At 38.9% G+C, this 23847-nt stretch overlaps 1 protein-coding gene across 1 annotated transcript in view; it reads left to right on the top strand.

The window, feature by feature from the left end:
* Positions 1 to 22588, top strand: part of LOC114646512 (serine/threonine-protein kinase D3-like) — a 48330-nt gene extending 25742 nt beyond the window's left edge. Inside the window, exons 11-19 of the mRNA XM_051922108.1 lie at positions 13401 to 13429; positions 14498 to 14570; positions 16553 to 16659; positions 18333 to 18494; positions 19912 to 20010; positions 20178 to 20445; positions 20699 to 20784; positions 21627 to 21778; positions 22211 to 22588. Of these exons, the coding sequence (XP_051778068.1) occupies positions 13401 to 13429; positions 14498 to 14570; positions 16553 to 16659; positions 18333 to 18494; positions 19912 to 20010; positions 20178 to 20445; positions 20699 to 20784; positions 21627 to 21778; positions 22211 to 22214 (980 nt within the window). The 3' untranslated portion in view covers positions 22215 to 22588. The remainder of the gene's footprint in view (positions 1 to 13400; positions 13430 to 14497; positions 14571 to 16552; positions 16660 to 18332; positions 18495 to 19911; positions 20011 to 20177; positions 20446 to 20698; positions 20785 to 21626; positions 21779 to 22210) is intronic.
* The last annotated feature ends 1259 nt before the right edge of the window (positions 22589 to 23847 follow it).

Genomic DNA, 23847 nt, shown 5'->3' with positions numbered 1-23847 from the left:
TCACTTTTTCCACATTTTCTTATGTTACAGCCTTATTCCAAAATGGACTAAATTAATTTTTTTCCTCATAATTCTACACCTGCGGTGGGTTGGCACCCTGCCCAGGATTGTTTCCTGCCTTGTGCCCTGTGTTGGCTGGGATTGGCTCCAGCAGACCCCCGTGACCCTGTGTTCGGATTCAGCGGGTTGGGAAATGGATGGATGGATAATTCTACACACAACACCCCATAATGACAACATGAAAAAAGTTTGCTTGAGGTTTTTGCAAATTTATTAAAAATAAAAAAAACTGAGAAAGCACATGTACATAAGTATTCACAGCCTTTGCTCAATACTTTCTCGATGCACCTTTGGAAGCAATTACAGCCTCAAGTCTTTTTGAGTATGATGCCACAAGCTTTGCACACCTATCCTTGGCCAGTTTTGACCCACTCCTCTTGCAGCACCTCTCAAGCTCCATCAGGTTGGATGGGAAGCGTCGGTGCACAGCCATTTTAAGATCTCTCCAGAGATGTTCAATCGGATTCAAGTCTGGGCTCTGGCTGGGCCACTCAAGGACATTCATAGAGTTGTCCTGAAGCCACTCCTTTAATATCTTGGCTGTGTGCTTAGGGTCGTTGTCCTGCTGAAAGATGAACCGTCACCCCAGTCTGAGGTCAAGAGCGCTCTGGGAATGGTTTTCATCCAGGATGTCTCTGTACATTGCTGCAGTCATCTTTCCCTTTATCCTGACTAGTCTCCCAGTCCCTGCCGCTGAAAAACATCCCCACAGCATGATGCTGCCACCACCATGCTTCACTGTAGGGATGGTATTGTCCTGGTGATGAGCGGTGCCTGGTTTCCTCCAAACGTGACGCCTGGCATTCACACCAAAGAGTTCAATCTGTGTCTCATCAGACCAGAGAATTTTCTTTCTCATGGTCTGAGAGTCCTTCAGGTGCCTTTTGGCAAACTCCAGGTGGGCTGCCATGTGCCTTTTACTAAGGAGTGGCTTCCGTCTGGCCACTCTACCATACAGGCCTGATTGGTGGATTGCTGCAGAGATGGTTGTCCTTCTGGAAGGTTCTCCTCTCTCCACAGAGGACCTCTGGAGCTCTGACAGAGTGACCATCGGGTTCTTGGTCACCTCCCTGACTAAGGCCCTTCTCCCCCAATCGCTCAGTTTAGATGGCCGCCAGCTCTAGGAAGAGTCCTGGTGGTTTCGAACTTCTTCCACTTATGGATTATGGAGGCCACTGTGCTCATTGGGACCTTCAAAGCAGCAGAATTTTTTCTGTAACCTTCCCCAGATTTGTGCCTCGAGACAATCCTGTCTCGGAGGTCTACAGACAATTCCTTTGACTTCATGCTTGGTTTGTGCTCTGACATGAACTGTCAACTGTGGGACCTTATATAGACAAGTGTGTGCCTTTCCAAATCATGTCCAATCAACTGAATTTACCACAGGTGGACTCCCATTAAGCTGCAGAAACATCTCAAGGATGATCAGGGGAAACAGGATGCACCTGAGCTCAATTCTGAGCTTCATGGCAAAGGCTGTGAATACTTATGTACATGTGCTTTATCAATTTTTTTTATTTTTAATAAATTTGCAAAAACCTCAAGTAAACTTTTTTCAAGTTGTCATTATGGGGTGTTGTGTGTAGAATTCTGAGGAAAAAAAATGAATTTAATCCATTTTGGAATAAGGCTGTAACATAACAAAATGTGGAAAAAGTGATGTGAATACTTTCCGGATGCACTGTATGTAGTCATTCTGAATGGGACCTACCAGGTCAATGCCTAATTTTGTCCAAGGCCTTGAAAATAATTCAAGTGGGTGAATAGATTGATTGATCCTTACACATTGGCAAATTTAACAAACATGTGAAACATTTGCTTATCAGTCTCAACATCATTGTCCATGTCCTCGGGTACTGTTTTGTATGTACCACAAATGATGTGTCCAATCAATTATTTCCAGTACTTTTCTGACTTTTATTTTTGGTAACACAGTCCTCTCCTGAAATTGGATTAGGTCACTGCCCCCCCCCCCCCAAAAAAAACAACAGAAATTAACATTTTTACATTACCGTCTTCTTTGGTGGCATTTTAACATCCTTAAATGTCAATGCCTGCAGTGCATAAGCACTGACTGAAAGCATTCTATTAACAGAAGTTTGTACATAATCATTATGTGCTTTTTGTCATTTAAAAGAAAGACATAACAGCTGATCTGCAAAATTGGTATTTCCTACTATATGCTCAATTTTGTAAAGCTATGGCTATAATATCAACCCAAGTCTTTGCATCCTGGGTGTCAGTAATGTTGCACAACTCAAAGCTTTATGCTCTATTTGTAAATAACACCTCTCTGATGGGGTCAGTCAGAGACTAGCATAACCTGAGGTTTTGTTCTATACATCATCTTGTGTTTGAGACAATACTGTTCCCAGTCCTAATGAACCCATGTCACTGATCTCTACTGTTGGCACATCTAATTTGTAATACCAGACAAGGTTCAGTTTTATGTGCTCTCTTCAATGTGGGTTGGGCAGTTTTATTCACAATTTACATAACATTTCTATTATTATTAAGTTATTAAGCAGTTCGCATACGTTTGCAACCCGAGATTATTTTCTTTTTTTGCATATAACAAAGACATATGCTTTGCATTTGCCATTCCAACAGATTGCACATCACAAATATTAACACTGCTATGTTTTTTTCGTGTCTGCCATTTCTATAGGAGGGTGACAATGAGTTAAATTCCAATGGGTGTTTTTCAAATGTTGACAAGCAATAAGCAAAAGGTATCACCGAAAACCACAGAAAACAAAAACAGCAAAAAAAAAAAAAAAACAGTACGAGGAAAGTTCGAAGAAAGAGACATTTTTTTTTACAATGTTTCTGTTTGGGGATCGTTGTGCAAACGTGCACAACTGAGCTACGACCACAGATCTAACTGCTCTGTGGGTGATTGTTCAAGCATTTCAAGGTCACTTCGTTGTAATGAAAGCATCTGCTGAATGTACTTCGTAGTAACGCGATTTCTATAGACTCGTGTCATATGGGGAAACTGTCGGGACCATAAAAATACTTTGTTGTAATACTCTCTCACCTCGGTCTCTTACCAATAGATTACACACAGAAATATATGATGTATGGCCTGTTTGGCCCCTCATAGTCTCTCTCCTCTCTCTGCGCCGCTGCAAAGCCTCGCCCGCCTAGCGTTCTGAAAAGTCTGAGTGAGTCTCCGTTGCCGGCAGTTCTCTCACGGCCCGGCTGTCAGACGGCTGCGGCCCGGTAGTGGGCCGCGGACCGGGGGTTGGGGACCCCTGAGGTAAGGTACTCACCTCAGACTTTGAGCTGCTGCTGAAACCTTTTCATCTACAGTGACTTAGTAAATATAACCTTTGATCTACCCTAAACCTTTAAAGAGAGAGACATTTTTTCTCTTGCTAGCCACTTAACTCTCTCTGAATGGCTCCGATGGCTCCACTACTTGTACAGTATCTTCCACTTTAAGAATATTTAAATCAAAACATTTTCCTTCCCAACAATGCTTCCACATTTCCTTCAATTATATAATTTAGACATTGTTCTTTATAACATTTTCCTGCCTGCACATTATAGGCTGTTAGAAAAGACAGCGAGCTTACAAAATGTGAAACTGTACAGGACAATTATCACATAGTGAGGTAATTTGACATGTCCAGTGATTACTAGTGGTGTAAATTGATATGGTCCATTGAGAAGATCATCAATTTTTGTCACCAAGTCTGACATGCCCTATGGCCTGAAGTCATGTAATGTGACATTGGCTTATGGCAGCTTCAGTCTGTTCTTATGTATGTTTGTCTCCAGGAAGATCAGCGAAAATTCACTGCATGAGTGCCCCAATAAAATACAGCAATGTAACCTGTCTAGCATCCAGCAAGAAACAAGACAGCGATCTGATAAATGTGAGTTTAAGTCAAGTACTCATCTCTCGTTGGCATAAGTGTCCATTAATAAAGAGAAATTCCCACGTTTATGCATTCTTTTCACCACTACACAGTTTCTCTCTTATACTCCTCGTATTCCAAGTCCAATACAATATACAACAAGTACATCAAGTCAACACAAATGTTGTGGAAGCAAAAAAAGATTGCATACTACAATTCTTTGTTACACCTTGTGCCACAGGTTTGCAGCACACTTGATGTTTACTCTTCCCCCAAACTAATGCTTACCACAATGGCATTACTCACAAAGGACATCCATCTATAATTCATGTTTAATCCAAGACATTTGTGTTGAAACACCTGGAAATGTGCATAATACAGCTGAATTTACTGCATCAGACTTGCACAGGCACACAGAAAAATTTCAAGCCATGTAAATATTATCGTGATAGCACTGGTGCCTCCCCACAAGGAGACTGTTGAAGTTCAAGGTGCTCCCTGTGTGGAGTTTGGACTGTGAGACATAACTGGAGGAAAACCACAACCAAAGACATGTAGCTTAAGTGGACTGACAATGCTAAATTGGCCCACGATGTGTGTGTGTGTGTGTGTTTTCACCCTATTATGGGCTGGCACCCTGCATAAGGATTATTCCTGTGTTGTGCCATATCTTTACTGGGGTAGGCTTAAGTTTTCCCATGACTCTACTCTGACTAAGCAAATTTAGAGGATGGATGAAGGATGGAAACCAAGATAGGCAACACACACTATCCTATTTTGAAATTAATTAATTACTGTCTTGTTATGAACAGCCAAAAGAAAATGTTGGTTAATTCGGTTTTTGAAAGTGGCACTGTAGATTGCTGTAGGTATTATAATTTTGCCAGCCTGTAGTGCTTTCTTTTGGAGAGTAGTAATGGGCTTTTTGATTCAATTTAATGAATCGATTCTTTTGAACTATCCATTTAAGTGAATGGATTTCTTATATTATTTTATTCATTTTTCAGGATAGTTTATTACTATAGTTCTGTGGCTTTGATCGCTTCACAAATATATAATTTAATAATTTTTATATTAATTTCACATATATGTACAGTGCATCCGGAAAGTATTCACAGCGCATCACTTTTCCCACATTTTGTTATGTTACAGCCTTATTCCAAAATGAATTAAATTCATTTTTTCCCCCAGAATTCTACACACAACATGCCATAATGACAACGTGAAAAAAGTTTACTCGAGATTTTTGCAAATTTATTAAAAATAAAAAAACTGAGAAATCACATGTACATAAGTATTCACAGCCTTTGCTCAATACTTTGTCGATGCACCTTTGGCAGCAATTACAGCCTCAAGTCTTTTTGAATATGATGCCACAAGCTTGGCACACCTATCCTTGGCCAGTTTCGCCCATTCCTCTGTGCAGCACCTCTCAAGCTCCATCAGGTTGGATGGGAAGCATCAGTGCACAGCCATTTTAAGATCTCTCCAGAGGTGTTCAATCAGATTCAAGTTTGGGCTCTGGCTGGGCCACTCAAGGACATTCACAGAGTTGTCCTGAAGCCACTCCTTTGATATCTTGGCTGTGTGCTTAGGATCGTTGTCCTGCTGAAAGATGAACCGTCGCCCCAGTCTGAGGTCAAGAGCGCTCTGGAGCAGGTTTTCATCCAGGATGTCTCTGTACATTGCTGCTAGGGATGCACCGATACCGAAACGGGTATCTGGTATCGGCCTCGATACCACATTTTCTAAAGTACTCGTACTCGTTAAAAGTCCCCCGATACCGGGGACCGATACCACGGTCTGAGAAATGTCTATGTTTGAGCGGCGTGTAAGGGGTTAATCACAGACGCCGAGTGCCCGCCCCCAGGCCAAGGCTGCAGCTCAGAGCGGGGAGAAGGCAAGGTGAGGCGAGACATGTCAGCCGTGTGGAACTATTTCAAAGTGAATGAAGATGACAAAACAAAGGCAGACTGCAAATTGTGCTCAGCGAAATTGTCCAGAGGAGGCTCAAAAGGTAGCGCATTTAACACAAGTAATTTAATCAAGCACCTAAAATCCAAACACGACAACGAGTACAAAGAGTTTACCCACGCTTCTAAACCAACACAACCCACACTGCAGCAAACTCTTGCAAGATGAGAGAAAATGTCCAGAGACAATCCACGTGCTGTGAAAATAACACAGGCAATTATCGAGTACATTGCATTGAGTGACCAGCCACTCTCGGAGGTAGAAAATGTGGGATTCCTACGTCTCCTCCATGTTCTGGAGCCCAGATATGATATCCCAAGCCGCCGCTACATGACTGACACGGAGCTGCCTAAACTACACGACTCCGTGAAAAAACATATCCACAGCCTACTGCAAGCCTCCTCTGCGTTTAGTTTCACCACGGATATTTGGACAAGCAGTGTTAGCCCCGTGTCGCTAATTAGCCTAACCTCCCAGTGGATAGACGAGAGTTTCTTGTTTTTTTTTGTTAAATTATATGACTAAAGCTGTTACCTGTAAATTTAAATCATGTTTTTATTAAGTACTCGGTATTGGCAAGTACTCGGTATCGGCGAGTACTGAAATGCAAGTACTCGTACTCGTTTTCCAAAAAAGTGGTATCGGTGCATCCCTAATTGCTGCAGTCATATTTCCCTTTATCCTTACTAGTCTCCCAGTCCCTGCCGCTGAAAAACATCCCCACAGCATGATGCTGCCACCACCATGCTTCACTGTAGGGATGGTATTGGCCTGGTGATGAGCGGTGCCTGGTTTCCTCCAAACGTGACGCCTGGCATTCACACCAAAGAGTTCAATCTGTGTCTCATCAGACCAGAGAATTTTCTTTCTCATGGTCTGAGAGTCCTTCAGGTGTCTTTTGGCAAACTCCAGGCAGGCTGCCATGTGCCTTTTACTAAGGTGTGGCTTCCGTCTGGCCACTCTACCTTACAGGCCTGATTGGTGGATTGCTGCAGAGATGGTTGTCCTTCTGGAATGTTCTCCTCTCTCCACAGAGGACCTCTGGAGCTCTGACAGAGTGACCATCGGGTTCTTGGTCACCTCCCTGACTAAGGCCCTTCTCTCCCGATCGCTCAGTTTAGATGGCCGGCCAGCTCTAGGAAGAGTCCTGGTGGTTTCGAATTTCTTCGACTTACAGATGATGGAGGCCACTGTGCTCATTGGGACCTTCAAAGCAGCAGAAATTTTTCTGTAACCTTCCCCAGATTTGTGCCTCGAGACAATCCTGTCTCGGAGGTCTACAGACAATTCCTTTGACTTCATGCTTAGTTTGTGCTCTGACATGAACTGTCAACTGTGGGACCTTATATAGACAGGTGTGTGCCTTTCCAAATCATGTCCAATCAACTGAATTTACCACAGTTGGACTCCAATTAAGCTGCAGAAACATGTCAAGGATGATCAGGGGAAACAGGATGCACCTGAGCTCAATTTTGAGCTTCATGGCAAAGGCTGTGAATACTTATGTACATGTGCTTTCTCAATTTTTTTTATTTTTAATAAATTTGCAAAAATCTCAAGTAAACTTTTTTCACGTTGTCATTATGGGGTGTTGTGTGTAGAATTCTGAGGAAAAAAATTAATCTAATCCATTTTGGAATAAGGCTGTAACATAACAAAATGTGGAAAAAGTGATGTGCTGTGAATACTTTCCGGATGCACTGTACATATGTGTGTATATAAATACATAATTAATAGTACTGCTTGCTAATTTATATTTATTATCTATAAATATGGCATTAATTACATATACATATTATTCATTATTTGTTTTATATGATAATTCATATGCCGTTGCCCTGTTTTAGTACACAAAGCTTGATAATAAAATTTAATTATGGTGGAGTGATGCCTCTGAAACTAAGGATCTGTGCTAGAATCTGGAAAGTTGCCAATTCAAAATCCCGTTACTGCCAGAATGGATCTTACTCAGCTGGACCTTAAGCAAGGCTCTTAACCTGAAAATTGTTCCAGGGCGCTGTACAATGGATGACCCTGCGCTCTGACCTCCAAAAGGTCAAATGAAAAGACAATTACCCCTTTGGAATTAATAAAGTATATCAAAAACAAACAAAAAATAACACATTTAAGATGCATAATTAAAATTAGACGGTGCATTACAGAATCACAAGTGAATGAGAAGTTTGAAACTTGTTAACAATTCCGTCACAAATTGAATGAAGCGTTAGACTGATTCTCGGGGAAGTGAGTCGTTCCTGAATCAAACGAGTCAAGACTCATGATTTAGTAGTGATGTGCAGTGAACAAACAAACTAGTTCTTTTGTACTTGTCTTTGTCTCTTGAGCATGGGAAAGGTGCTATATAAATAAAATGTATCATTACTATTAACAAATGTACTGGTTCACTGACATTAAAGAACAAATCTTTTCGAGGCATGTGCAGTGTGTGCTACACTTTATTTTGCATTCCGCAACAATCTGGAGCTATCATCTTAATGTCACTTAAATGGTTGCTATCTTTGGAAAATAGCCTATCAGTAAATTGTTTCAGCAAAAAGGTCATGACGACAACTAGCCAGTGACTGACTTGGTAGATGACACCAAGCACCTCCCACTGAGCAGTCCACTTTGATTAAGTGACTATGACCATCTCAGCAAGGTTATTATAGTTAACAATAACTAAAATCAAAACTGAAACTATTATTTAAAAAAAACATTTTCATAAACTGAAATAAAATAATTAACAAAACTGAAATGAAAAACTAAAACTAAACAAAATTATTAAAGTAGCTAGAAAGACTAACTGAAATAAAATAATAATTTACTAAAAATATTTTTAGTTTTGAAAGAATATTCTTGCCATTAGTCTTTAACCCTTGTAACTTTTAATTCTAAAACAGAAAGTCATCCACCATGAGCCGCCCACATAAATTCATCCAGTGAATGGAGGATGGTGACAGAGGGTGGGTGTTCACACAGCATTTGTGGTGACACAGCAAGCTGACTACGGGTGCGTAAAGCGTGTGAAATAGCATGTTGTATATCAAGATGTAATTCAAACACCTGAAACTGTAATGTGCTGGTCAACAAAACCTTTACCATATGGACACTGAAAATCACGAGTGAGTAACGTTTCAGTTTATTTCTCAGGTGCCTGCTTTTTGTTGACAGTAATTCACCTGCCACTTTGCACAGGAGAAATAGTTTTTATTTTCTTGTATATTCAGCACAGAGATAGTAATCATGAAAAAATTCAACTTCGAGATTTTGATGAATCTTGACGTTTTAGACCTCCCTGAGTCTGAAAATGATGTTTTTTGGAACTGTCTCTCTGTGTGTATGTCTGTGTGTGTGTAAACACGACAACTCAAAATCGCAATGACATAGATGGATGAAATTTGGCATGTGTTTGTTAAACCAAAATTTTAGATCTGTATTAACTTTTGGGCCAAATCCATCAACTGGAAGTGGTGCTTTACCTGGACACATACTAGATTTTTGTTTATTCATGCAGCTGCAGAGTCCAACTTATTCAACTTTACTTTTATAATAATGGTTCAATATATTATTAATTTGATTTGATTTGTTGTTGATGGTTCTTTATGTACATAATATAAAAATATACACATTGTCTTGAAGTTTACTCCTCAAATATCTATCCACATATCTGAGTATACAAGAAAGTCGAGGGGAGACCACTCCCAATTTTTGAAAATAAAACGACACTGATCAAGAGACTGTCAACATACAAGATCAGCATATTGTTACAGACCAATCACTTTTGCTTTAAAAACATCGTTTAACAACGAAGTGATTCAAACCTTGTAAAATTCCTGAGTTGGCAATGTCTCTACTGAACTACAGGTAGTTAGGTGAAGAGAGTCTGCCAACTGGTGAAAAACTAAACATACTAATGTGTTTTTGTATTTATTCTATATTTATTACATTATCTTTTTTAGTTCATATTCACAGCTCAAAATGCCTGATATTGTGAAAATAATCCAGTAGCAGAATTATATTTTAAAATATTTGTCCCCATTTTTTCAATGTTTCTCTCTCTCTCAAAATAGATAGTTGAAATATCATATTCTTTTTGTTCTTAACATCAGCCATATTATACATATTGCATACCAGGGATTTTTCCTGCCTTGCATCCAAACCTGCTGGGGTAGGCTCCAGGTTTCCTGCCATCCTGCTTTGGATAAACAGGTTTAGATAATATATATATTGTTAATAATCTCAGACGCTGTCTCAGTGTTTTTATGCCCCTCCACACTCCTATTACCTGCTCTTACTCTGCTCATTAAGGGTTTACTGTTCTTATAGTCTGCGGTAGGCTGGCGCCCTGCCCGGGGATTTGTTCCTGCCTTACGCCCTATGTTGGCTGAGATTGGCTCCAGCAGACCCCCGTGACCCTGTGTTAGGATATAGCGGGTTGGGAAATGAATGACTAACTGACTGTTCTTATTGTGGGCTATTCAAGTCTCACCACCCCTAACCTGCATGCTACATGCTTGTTTTTCTTTGTTTCCCTCAATACAGCCAGGTGGGGTCTGCACACTGATTCAAGCCTAAGACCCCTGTTCTTCCTAAGCCTCCAGTGATTTTCATGATCACACCTGTCAGAACACAGTAGAATCTATTTTCTGATTTTTTTTATATCTTTTCAGCCCTGCAGGTAGCAAAATTCTGTCTATAAATTGTTTTTGCCTGAGATGGAATCAGAGATCAATATGGCTGGTAGAAAATAACAAAGCCCAGTGTTTGAGATTTTGGAATGCAATATGGAAGGCATACATTATAAGCATATTGTCTTGGAGCAAGAAATGTTGTTTGCTGTTGACATTTTGAGTAAAAAACCCTCAAACCTTAAAATTCACCTAAATTTCATTTCAAATTGACCCAGTCTTGGCAATAAAATAAAAAGATAAAAAGTGCCAACAGTCAGCGCAGATTTGTTCTGCACAAATAACATAGAAAATATATAAAAAATGATAAAATAGAGTAAAATTGTTCATATTCAGTATCTGGTTTTGGTTATGCTTGTTTTTATCAGACAAAAACAAAACCAGATAGCAAACCATGTAGTGCAGTAAGCTTCCACTAACATTAAACTCATATCCAAATCTGTTAAGTGTACAATTCTGTCTGATTGTAATACAAAACTAAACTCCATAGGAGCTCCATGCCATAATTACTAAAACTGAAACTAATAGATATAAAAATAAAATAGAAATGTCTTTGTGAAATAAAAACTAAATTAAAAGTATAAATTCAAAGTAAAAATATACGATGAAGGAAAACTAAAGAATCAGTTCATGTACTGACCTGAGCAACGAACTGCAGAAAATTGACTCCCAGTACAGTACACTGAACTGTTTCACAGAAGGAATCACTTTGTGTACTGAACTGCAGACAAGAGACTCGCAGTACCTTGAATCGTAGTTCAGTTCACTGATGATATATGTATAGCTGATTGTAACAGAAAGGGTGGGATATAAATGAAGGATATTGCGGGACATTAATCCAAAACTAAAAATAATTTTATTTAGCCGTATTTCAATGCTCTCAACGGTATTACTGTGATGTGTGCACTATTCTAAGGTTCTATTTGTACAATTGTTTTTTTTTTTAATTTATTGTTGAAATTGTATTTATTGTCAAAATTCAATAAAGTGGATTATTATTATTATCATGTGCGAATTACTTATTTTGTTGCTTGCGTTTTATATTTTTGTATTGTTTGATGGTTAACGTTGTTACACAATTATGATACTATTCTAGACTTTAAACTAGAATATAGCTTGTTGTTTTTATAGTGAACGAATCAGTGATTCACTGATTGTAATCATTTTGAACGGAACGAAATGAATCGAATCACTATGATTTTGGCAGCTGTTACGCATGCGCTTTACACATCCGGCAGTGACATTCAAAAGTCACGACACGCATGCACTTTAGCACTAGTCCCTTTGAGCTCCACTGAACCGATTCCTATGATTCACCAAAGAGTCGCTCAAAAAGAACGAATCGCCCAGCACCACAAGAGGCACGTGATAAAAATCCCATCACAAGACACTACATTTTTGGATAAATGTCCCCTATTTATGTTAAAAGCACTGCCGTGCCTGCTACTGTTTTTGAAACATTTCAAATACAGTTTATCCTCTAAAACAGCATGAAAAATGTTATTGATAGTTGTTAAGATTCTTGACAATTCAACATGAATTTTTCCCATACAGTTTGCACCAAGAGAGGCAAATGACAGCAATTCAGGTTTTTTTTCCGTGCCATTATGTTAAATTACTAATACAGAAATCACATTAAACACAAAGAATGAGCATACGTACTCAACCCAGACTGACGTCTTGAAGGCAGGCCATTAAGCTCTTATCACTCGCGTTTTATACCGTTGTTTGTTTGGTTTTCCCACTACTGCCGTGCGGGACACCATGACTTCTTCGAGCACCTTTGGTATCGCAACGATTCATCCCGGGTCAAATTTTCCAATTCGTGTTTACACACTATTACAAACCGCGCGCACTTAGTATTTACACAATTGCGAATAAAAGCGAGCTTTATTTGACAGAAAACAAACACGAAACAGACAACTACAGTCAGTGTTTGAAAAAGGCGCGCAGAGAAGCGAGATTGCGTCAAGCGGTTAAGCAATCAGTGACGTCACCACAGGAGCGGTGGTTGCCGGACTCAGAGTTCAGTGGCCGAGACAACACAGACAGCGGCACCTATGAGGTCAGCCACGTAACATTCCATCATCACGTCTCGACTGAGAATCCACGTTCAGCGCTAAAGCCTGTGATTTCTCGACCTGTTTCAAGAACCTTTAGATTAGAAAAAGAGATATAAAAAGAAAGAACAGGTGCAGATGGAAACGCGATGCTGAGAAACGTTCAAACCCTTCTGCAGCACAAGATCACCTCTCCGAACGGTGTAAGCAGCTTTGTTCGCCAGTAGTTCCAGCATCAGCCTAACAGGCAACCAGTCCAAACAGTTTCTTAAAACTGTCACTGCGACATTTCCTGTGCTTTACATACATAACATTCTCGATTCAGGGTCACAGATGGCTGGAGCCACTCACACACATACCAACTCTCAGCCCTTGGCCGTTAAACCCAACGCACATCTTTTGAATATGTAAAGTAGGGGTGAACGTGTCTGTTTGTGCAAACTCCGCAAGTTTCTAACTGTGGACGCCTGCCCCATGAGACAGCAGCGCCAACCACTGCTCCACAATTATGTGCTGCTCCTAATTTACCTGCATCATTTTTCTTGTACGGTTTTATGATTGCTAATAATATGTATTCTTTCCATGGATAAGTGCTTCTGTTATTTGTTTTGCATTTGAGATACTTTCTCTCAGTGACATGCTGTTTAAAAAAGATATTTAATAAAGGTGTGTCTTTTTTTCTAAATGATTTTTCAAAACTTTATGCGCCAAAGATTGAAGTGACTTCATTATATATTTTTTTCTTTTAAAAGGTTCCAGTGTCCAAGCTCATGAAAATGTGGTAAGGCAGTAAATATTTAACGTTTAACTTTGGTTAGCCAACCCAGTTTCTTTAAGCTGTTAGTACTAGCATTTGTCACAGTAGCTTTCATATCCAAATCATAATTTGTAACAGGGTGAATTCCGAGTTCATTCATGTGCATAAATTATTCTGTACCCCGACCTTTAGATTATAATCTTAGATTTTGTATTTTGGCAAAAGGATAATTAACCATTTGTATACCCAAACCCGCAAAGAGTACTGGAACATCTCTGTGTCTGCTACGTAGTTTTATGTTAAGACTACATGTACAATTTGCACTTTAGCATGTTTTTATGTAATAAATTTATAGCAAGCCAATTTGCGCTTCCCGGGTCCTCCCTTCGTGGAGTTTGCATGTTCACCCCGTGTCTGCGTGGGATTCCTCCGGGTGGTCCGGTTTCCTTCCACACTCCAAAGACATGCAGGTTAGATGCATTGGCGATCTTAAATTGTCCCTAGTGTGTGGGTGTGTGTGTGCATGTGCCCTGTGGTGGGTCTGACGCCATGCCCGGGATTTGTTCCTGCCTTGCACCCTGTGTTGGCTGGGATTGGCTCCAGCAGACCCCAATGACCCTGTGTTAGGATATAGTGGGTTGGATGATGACTGACTGAGTGACTGCTGTATTGTTTACTCAAGATTAACATTCACTTCAGTTGTTTATATGTTTTTTTTATAATAGTAGCCCAACCAGGTCTCGTAATGAGTTGGAAGTTGTAATTATTCCAGATACCATGTGCTATTTAAAGTGCAGTGTTTTAGCCACTACATTCACTTTCCTATTTATTTCTTTCATTTTTAGGGTTCCTTTGATTTCTTAATATTCTTTTTAAATATATTTGAGTCTTAAGCCTGCATTGCATTCTGAATGCGGTCCTATCAACATTGTAATTTCAAAAGGCGAGAGAGGTCACTGCTTTGAAATTGAAAATTTGGTTGTTTTTTTTTGGTTAAGAGGGGCCTTTACAATACACATACTGTAAGCACATACATTATGTGTCTGTGAAAGACAACGTCATCAGTCTCATATTTCTTTTTTCTTTCCATAGAACATTTACACATTTTACCAGATTTTCCCAGATGAAGTGCTTGGTTCTGGACAGTTTGGAATTGTCTATGGAGGTGAGTTGGTCCAAAATTTTATAAGTGTGAATTTAGTGCATGGGCGCTGTTAAAACTCACAGCACCAGATTTCATGGTGAGTGTTGCTGGGAACCAGTATCTTTTGATCCTAAACTGGATAAGCAGGTTAGAAAACAGATGGTTTTTAATGTGTCAAGGGTTGAAAAGGGCATTACTTTCTGTCAGCAGTAAATTCTCAGTTTGGTGTTGCAGCATTCTGGTATGTATGCCTATCATTAATTGCAGTATAATATTACAGTCGGTTCATGTACAGTATGTGTATGAATTTTGCCAGTACAAGAGTAAGAAAACTTCTGAAAGAACTTCCTCTTAGACCATGGATTCTGTTTAATTAATTTACTCATATACTGTACTTCTTCTTCTGCTTTGTCTTTCGGCTGCTCCCGTTAGGGGTCACCACAGCGGATCATCTTCTTCCATATCTTTCTGTCCTCCGTGTCTTGTTCTGTTACACCCATCATCTGCATGTCCTCTCTCACCACATCCATAAACCTTCGCTTAGGCCTTCCTCTTTTCCTCTTCCCTGGCAGCTCTGTCCTTAGCATCTTTTTCCTAATATACTCAGCATCTCTCCTCTGCACATGTCCAAACCAACGCAATCTCGCCTCTCTGACTTTGTCTGTAAACCGACCAACTTGAGCTGACCCTCTAATGTACTCATTTCTAATCCTGTCCATCCTCGTCACACCCAATGCAAATCTTATACCGAAACTGCTTTATACTGACTTGTGGAGGTTCCTAACCTACTCTTAAAGCAGGAGGTGCAAGACATGAACTTGGAAATACTTTATATAGATTTTGCTGAAATAGCAAGAGCCTAACCTTGTTAAATGACAGTGTGCCTTAATATACTATTTTGTACAAAAAAATTCAGCCTGTAGTTCTTTTAATTATATCTCTAATTAAGCAATCTGGATTATTTGCTACTAAGATATCTTGCAATGCTCCCCAATGTTCAATCCTTCTCTGTTTGCATGTTTAGTAAATGTACTCACCTGCTACACATGAGCTGCAAAAACTGGACAATTACTTGTACTAATTGTTACTGATATGTAACAGTATGTCATTTGGAAAGTAAATTTCTCTCCATTTATTCAGCCACTGACCCGATCAATCCAATGTATGTGGAGTGAGAGCCTATCTGAGCATCACCAGGCATGAATTCAGGAGCCAATATGCAGACAGAGTCACAGTTCTTCTCAGAGCACACATGCACACCAGACCAACTTATAATCGGAAATGAGAAACTACAGTATGTGTCAGTTTCTGTGAGAAAAAGTGAGGTAACTGGAGAAATTTCCACATGCAATAGACACATAGAAAACAAACATATTACATACTGTATAGGCAGTAACTGGGCTGATATTTTAAATCAGTCACTTCTAGTTATAAGGCAGCAGTAATTACAACTGCTGCGGTGGGTTGGCACCCTGCCCAGGATTGGTTCCTGCCTTGTGCCATGTGTTGGCTGGGATTGGCTCCAGCAGACCCCCATGACCCTGTGTTCGGATTCAGCGGGTTGGAAAATGGATGGATGGATAATTACAACTGGGACACCCTTAATTTTAACAAAAAAAAAGCAATCTTTACAGTTAGAAGGTATTCCTCATGATTAAGAGCAAAGCTACAATGAAAATTAGAAGATGCATCAGCTGTCCAGAGTTAAATTAGGCATACATTAATATGAATTCACTATGATGTCTTAAGTTGCAGTACAGTTGTATGACCCAGGGATACAGGACAAACACACATCTGATTGCTGAAGAAAAAACATACGTACAGACCCCAAAAACATATACATATTCAAAGAAATGTATGTTTATTTTTATGAACCATCAAATCTTCCCCTCTAGTTTCTTTAGGCCATCAGTTTCATGCTGTTTAGGTGCTGATGACTCGTAATGTACCCGCTGTATTTTACCTGACATAAGGTACAATTTTACAGGATATTTTCTTTTCAGGTAAGCATAGGAAGACAGGCCGTGATGTTGCCATCAAAGCAATTGACAAGACTAAATTTCCCACCAGACAGGAGTGCCAGCTAAGAAATGAAGTGGCCATTTTACAGGTAATCCAAGTCTCGTCTGCTTTCAGTATAAAGGAATGATCATCAAAAATGTATTACTTAACCTGAGTTAATTTCTGGTAAGAATTAGGTTAAAAGTGTTTTGTTTCCTCTCTTCTAGATCAGTAAATGTGCAGTATGTATATAAATCTTGAGAGGGGAAAAACCCACTGTGACCTATTTGAACATTAACGTAACTAATAGGTCAGAATCTTTTTTTATGAAATTGATGCTCTCAGATTGACTTCTTCATGATTGAAAACTCTGAGCATGCTTTTGGGATGTGTTTTGGCATCTCAGAACTAGAAGAATAAGTTTGGAAGTAATTTGGGTACTTGTGTACTAAATGGATGGCACGGACGGCTAGTACCCTTTTCTCTTGTCATGATGCAAATCGGATTTTTGTTTTTAACATTAGGGACCCAAAGGGGACATTAACATTAGGGACCTATAGTCAACTATGCTCCACCCCAACTAACTTTAAGGTTAGTATTTGTGGTTGGTGTAGGTCAGTCTAATACAGTAATCCCTCGCTATATCGCGCTTCGCCTTTCGCGGCTTCACTCCATCACGGATTTTATATGTAAGCATATTTAAATATATATCGCAGATTTTTTGCTGCTTCGCGGATTTCTGCGGACAATGGGTCTTTTAATTTCTGGTACATGCTTCCTCAGTTGGTTTGCCCAGTTGATTTCATACAAGGGACGCTATTGGCAGATGGCTGAGAAGCTACCCAGCTTACTTTTCCCTTTCTCTTGCGCTGACTTTCTCTGATCCTGACGTAGGGGGATTGAGCAGGGGGGCTGTTCGCACACCTATCGTTTAAAAATGCTGAAAGATTATCTTCACGTTGCTATCTTTTGTGCAGCTGCTTCCTGAAACGACATGCTGCACGGTGCTTCGCATACTTAAAAGCTCGAAGGGCACATATTGATTTTTGCTTGAAAAACAAACTCTGTCTCTCTATCTCTTTCTCTCTCTCTCTTTGTCCGCTCCTGACGGAGGGGGTGTGAGCTGCCGCCTTCAACAGCTTTGTGCCGTGGTGCTTCGCATACTTAAAAGCCAAACAGCCCTATTGATTTGTTTGCTTTTCTCTATCTCTGTGACATGATCTGCTCCTGACACGCACTCCTTTGAAGAGGAAGATATGTTTGCATTCTTTTAATTGAGACAGAACTGTGATCTCTGTCTTGTCATGGAGCACAGTTTAAACTTTTGAAAAAGAGACAAATGTTTGTTTGCAGTGTTTGAATAATGTTCCTGTCTCTCTACAACCTCCTGTGTTTCTGCGCAAATCTGTGACCTAAGCATGACAATATAAAAATAATCATATAAACATATGGTTTCTACTTCGCGGATTTTCTTATTTCGCGGGTGGCTCTGGAACGCAACCCCCGCGATGGAGGAGGGATTACTGTAATTTAAACTCCAAAAATTAAGCAACCGGGGCAGCTGCCCCACTGATTTGCGTGACGATAATAGTGCCGTCCATTTAGTACACAAGTACCATAATTTGATCTAAAGAGAGTGTTGACTTCCCATGTTGGTGACCCAATATATACTGTAGATGAGTTTGTTAGTAATGAAGTGATCATATGCTGCATCAGCAGCAACTGCCTATAGAAAAATGTCAATAACTCAGGCTTCACTGTCTTCACTGTCCACAATTTCAGAATTTAAGACACCCTGGGGTTGTACACTTAGAAGGCATGTTTGAAGCACCCAAATTCATTTTTGTTGTCATGGAGAAACTGCACAGTGACATGCTAGAGATGATCCTGTCGAGTGAAAAGGGGCGCCTTCCTGAAAGGATCACACGCTTCCTGGTCATACAGGTTTGTTGTATCTAATAGCAAAATCATATGCTTGCAAGAATTCCTTCTTTCTGTTCTGCAGACCATCTGTATTAAAGAAAGTTTTCAGCTGGCTGATTTACCATGAATGCAGACCCATTTTGTGATGCATTTGTGTGGGAAATATTTATGCTACATTTTAACAAATTGCACATTATGTGGAAACAACAAAACTTATGCCTAGCTATTCAGTGAAAAAAAAAGCAACTGGATTGCTGCAAGTAGAATTTTACAGTCAACTGGAAAGGATTAACCAATCAACTAAATGATAGCATACCTTATAAGGATAACATTTATATTGTCATGTTGTTAGTTAGTTTTAATTAGTCTATGTTTAATTTAGTAATGTAAACTTGGTCACCCTTAAATTTAACAAAAAAAAATCACAATCTTTACAGTGAAAAGGTATTGCTCTGTGATTAAGAGCAAAGCTACAATGAAAATTAGAAAATGCATCAGCTGTCCAGAGTTAAATTAGGAATACAGTACATAAATATGAGTTCAATGTGATGTCTTCAGTAGGAGTACAGTTGCATGACCCAGGGATAGATGCAAGAGAAAGACTGAAAAAACAGAATTGTTTCATCACCATACAAGCATAATTGATAATATTAGTGTTTCAGGTTACACATATAGTTAGAAGGCGGAGTGGTGGCTCTGAGGCTAGGGATCTGCACTGGCAATTGGAAGGTTGCCGGTTCAAATCCCGTAAATGCCAATAAGGACTCTGCTCTGTTGGGCCCTTGAGCAAGGCCCTTAACCTGCAATTGCTGAGCGCTTTGAGTAGTGAGAAAAGCGCTATATAAATGCAAAGAATTATCATTAAGGGTAGAAGCCAACAGTTACTTTAACAAGAATGTCTGGTACATGTCTGCAAATGTTAACTCTTTTTCACATAGAGACCCACAGATGCAGAATGTGAGATAGGCTACTACGAAATGTGAAAGTAGGAACCCTTGGAGTTAAAAATGTGAAACATTAATATGAAAATATGGGCTAAAAAATTGGTTAGTTACTTTGGGCTCAATGGCCTGCTCCTTTAAAAAAAAATTCATTAAAATAGAACGTAGCCCATAGTCAATCAACCAGAACATACTTGAGCATAAAAATAAATCTCAACACCTGACAGGCACCAACGAAAAAAAGACAGCATACCAAATCAAGTCACACTGTAGAACTAGCAAAAGCCACAAACATTATTTATGTTTTTATTCAAATAATATGATCCTTGGTTTGAGTGGCACAGAGGTGCGGATCCTGGTCTAGTCACCTTCTGGGTGGAGTTTGCACATTCTTTGTGTCTACATGGATTTTTCTTTGGGTATTCTAGATTTTCTTACTGGCTTGATGGGAGTGTAGTATAATAAAGTGTAACTGGTATTTTTGTGTGTTCTAACAGATTCTAGAAGCTCTGAGGCACTTGCACTTCAAGAACATTGTTCATTGTGATTTAAAACCAGAAAATGTTCTCCTGGCTACTGCAGACTCATTTCCACAGGTCACAACTGTTCTCGTTTATATTTTATAAATATTTAGAAATAAATATGTGACTGTCAGTGTGTCATTGTTCCATTTGCTGACAGGCAATGTCATGCTATATCTCAAGTGGGAAACGATAGGTAAGTGGGATATCTAGGCATAACTGCCTTGTCCTTTATTTCTCAGATCAAGTTATGTGACTTTGGGTTTGCCCGTATCATTGGGGAAAAGTCATTCAGACGTTCAGTTGTTGGTACACCAGCCTACCTGGCACCTGAAGTGATCCAAAGTCATGGCTACAACCGCTCTCTGGACATGTGGTCAGTGGGAGTTGTGCTGTATGTAAGCCTGAGTGGCACCTTCCCCTTCAATGAGGAAGAAGATGTCAATGATCAGATTCAAAATGCAGCATTCATGTACCCAGAAATACCATGGGTGGAAATTTCATATAAGGGTAAGGGACATTTTAAGTAGATTAAAAACTAAAACTGTACAGAATTAAATTATATATTATTGCCTTGAAATTCAAATGGTTGTTACAGTCTATTGAAATGATGTAGCTAGTTTATCTTAGAGTGGGGTTTACTGTCTAATCGGGCAGTCTGTCACCTATGCACTCGTATTACTGATTTACTTTGTGTGAAGTGTAAATGTGACTCTTTGATATTCAGTGATTGCTTTTATTTTGTTTTATTTTACTTTTTTAGCCATCGATCTGATCAATAATCTGCTGCAGGTGACAATCAAAAAGAGGTATAGTGTATCTAAGGCACTTAATCACCCATGGCTTCAGGTAAATTTTATTGTCTGTGTCGTTCTAACTTTTTGGATTTAGTTAAAAGAAAAACTGATAGTGCACCATCCATCACAACTTTTTTGCTTTCATTTAAAAGTTAAAAATAGTATAAAATGTATTCTTTAAATAATTATGAAAATATATAATACATTGTACAGTAATATATTTTGAAATATGTAACTTTCTGCTATTGTAGTATACTGAAATATACCTATAAATTGAATACAGTGCATACCAGTAACCAATCTGGAACAGGGTGCAAACCCATTGCAGAGCTTTTGTTAATGTAAAATGTTATATAAATAATGCCAGAGATTTTAGCATTTAAAGCTATTATTGTAAGCAACCAAAGTTTAAGTGGAAAAAAAAAACAAATGGATCATTCCAGTTATAGCATATGCCACTTAAAATGTATGATGAGTATTATTCTTAATGTATAATTGCTAGAAGAAATATCATTGAAATTGTAATTGTATCTCCAAAGTTGTTTCAAGGTACAAATGTAAATCATACAAATACACAAGTGTAACAGCTGAAATGGCAGATAAGCATATAAAAAAGGCTTTTAATAGAAGTATGGAAAACACTCTAAAAAACTAGTTAAGTATATTACTAGAAAATGTATTGTTACTTAAAGTTCCTTTAAATACACTTCATATAAGAAACAAATACTTTTTATCTCACATTAATTGATTCTTCAACATATTTTTCAATATAGTGTGGGAATACCATCTTGCTAGACCCTTCCCAGAGCTGCCACTCCCATGTCCCAGGTTGTGTGATGCTGTTGGGATGGTAAATCACATGCACAGTGCAAAATCACTTTATGTTGTCCCTAGGATTACCAGCTATGGTTAGATCTTCGTGAATTTGAAACCCGCTTGGGTCAGCGGTACCTCACATCGGAGACTGATGAGCCTCGCTGGCAGCAGCATGCTGAGGATTGTGGGTTTGAATACCCTACCTGTTACATTAAAGAGGACAATTTCAAGTGAGTCTGTCAATTTTCCCACAAATAATACTGAAGAATATTTTACATAAGTTGCATAAGGTATTTTAAAAAATCAGAAAAGTGTCTGCTTCATGTCCTAACCCATTGCATTAGTGATTTTAAAAGTTTGAGCCTCGTGTCTGAGTTTTCCATGATTTTGTATAGAACCTGTCAACATTTTTCTGCTAGAATCTTCTGCTTGCATTTGTGTCCGCTAAAGATAAAGAATGCGACTGTACCTTTTTTTTTTCCTAACAACTATTAACATAATGCTAAAAATATATTTTAAAGCCCCTATAAAATATATACAATTTGCAATTAATTTTCATAGGTTAGGATTGAATGTGTAATAATCACTAGTTTAGAAAACACTGTTGAAATTATAACTGAGCTTTGCTTTCTGTTTCTTACATTTAAACACTGATGTGGCAGATGATATCATCCTCGCTGAGAAAAAGCAAAGTATAATCTGAGTAGCCAAATGGACTAAAGCAGAACTCCCTTACTTAGAGTGACTCTTATGACTGTGGATGGTGGAAGAAAAGTTGAAAAAGTGAAACTCAGTCTTGGAAAAAACATATAGTCTTCACAAAGACAGTGTCCTGCCTATGATTTGATCCTGTGATTTGTCTCCTAACTACTGTGCCACCAAGCTGGGTTGTTTATAAGATATAGAAGTGCAATTTACTGTTGTCATTGATTCCTTAATAGAAAGCCAATATATTTAACTGGAAGTTTGATTCCACTTTTGATAAGACTGGGTCCTGTATCAGTTTCATAAAAACATTAAATGCTAATGTTTTTGCTTCATTCCTTCATTATTTTCATGTTCCCATATTACTTTACAGTGTCACATGACACTGGTATAGTTGAATTGTGTTTGAGGATTTGATTTGCTCATAAGGTTATTTGCTAAAATTGATTTTCTATATGCAGATGATTAGTTATTTCATCTTTAAGTTTGTTAAAAGTGAAATGTTACAGATTTATGTATTTGCTGTAACATTTCTCTCTATTATAATAAAAAAAATACTGGGACGAAACCAGACTTTTTAGCCTAGGATGAGACATGACTTTTTCAGGGAGATACTTTCAAGTCCCGCGAAACAAGACTTTGTGCCAAGAGATTTAACCACGCCCAGGGCTGGAAATAAAAGACAGAGTAGATGACAAAGTAGAATGTCGTAAAGAATTCAAAAACGTTGGCGTGATACACATGCAGAGCAGGTTAGAGATAATGAAAGTACTAAAATTCAAAAGTCTTAAAAAAATGAGGGTAAAGATAACATTAGTGCAAACAAACGGAAAATATTACTCGGTGAAATAACGGAACAGCGAAAACAGATCGAATATATTGTTCGGATTTAGACTTTAAGTCGGAGACTTGTAGATCGTCTAATTCATGTTGCCATCAGGGAAAAGTAGTGTTTCCTCCCAATGAAGAGGCGTATCCGTGAGAATTAAAAGATTTGTTGTTTGGTGAAAGTGAAATCCACAGTCGGCGAGCGAAGCGAGCAGGGGGCAAAGCCCCCTAATAATTAATAGTATTGTTCATGTTAAAAGCTTCACCAGTACCAGTGAGGAGTCAGAAGACATGGATCAGTTTTGGAATACCAGACACCAGTGCAAAGGATATTTTCCACGCAGAAAAAACCCCCAAATATATACAAAGCTTGCAATCTTTGAATGAGAAAGTCCAATACAGTTCCTACTGCATACAATTAGTACAGTCATAGGGCTGTAAAATGACTGTTATCTGATAACATAAATTTTTGATAGTCTATATTCTTTCCTCTGTTACAATAATGTGAATTGTCACATATGATGTTGTTGTTAGAATTCACACTAAAACATGGCATACACACAAAAGTGGAAACGTGCGCATACACAAAAAAATTCAGATGCACAAAACCAAGCATAAGAAAACTTCCATGCACTTCCGCTTCATAAATCCCAGTCAGCATGAAAAGCAACACATGTGCAACGCCTGCTGCCCCACCCCGACGCCTCCCAGAATTACACCCCTTTCGATATGCAAATCAATATAAATAGCCTGTTAAGTTCAGCAT

This window comes from Erpetoichthys calabaricus, chromosome 1, assembly GCF_900747795.2.
Source record: "Erpetoichthys calabaricus chromosome 1, fErpCal1.3, whole genome shotgun sequence".
In the NCBI taxonomy this organism is placed as follows: domain Eukaryota; kingdom Metazoa; phylum Chordata; class Cladistia; order Polypteriformes; family Polypteridae; genus Erpetoichthys; species Erpetoichthys calabaricus.
This window is presented reverse-complemented; position numbering and strand designations above follow the sequence as displayed.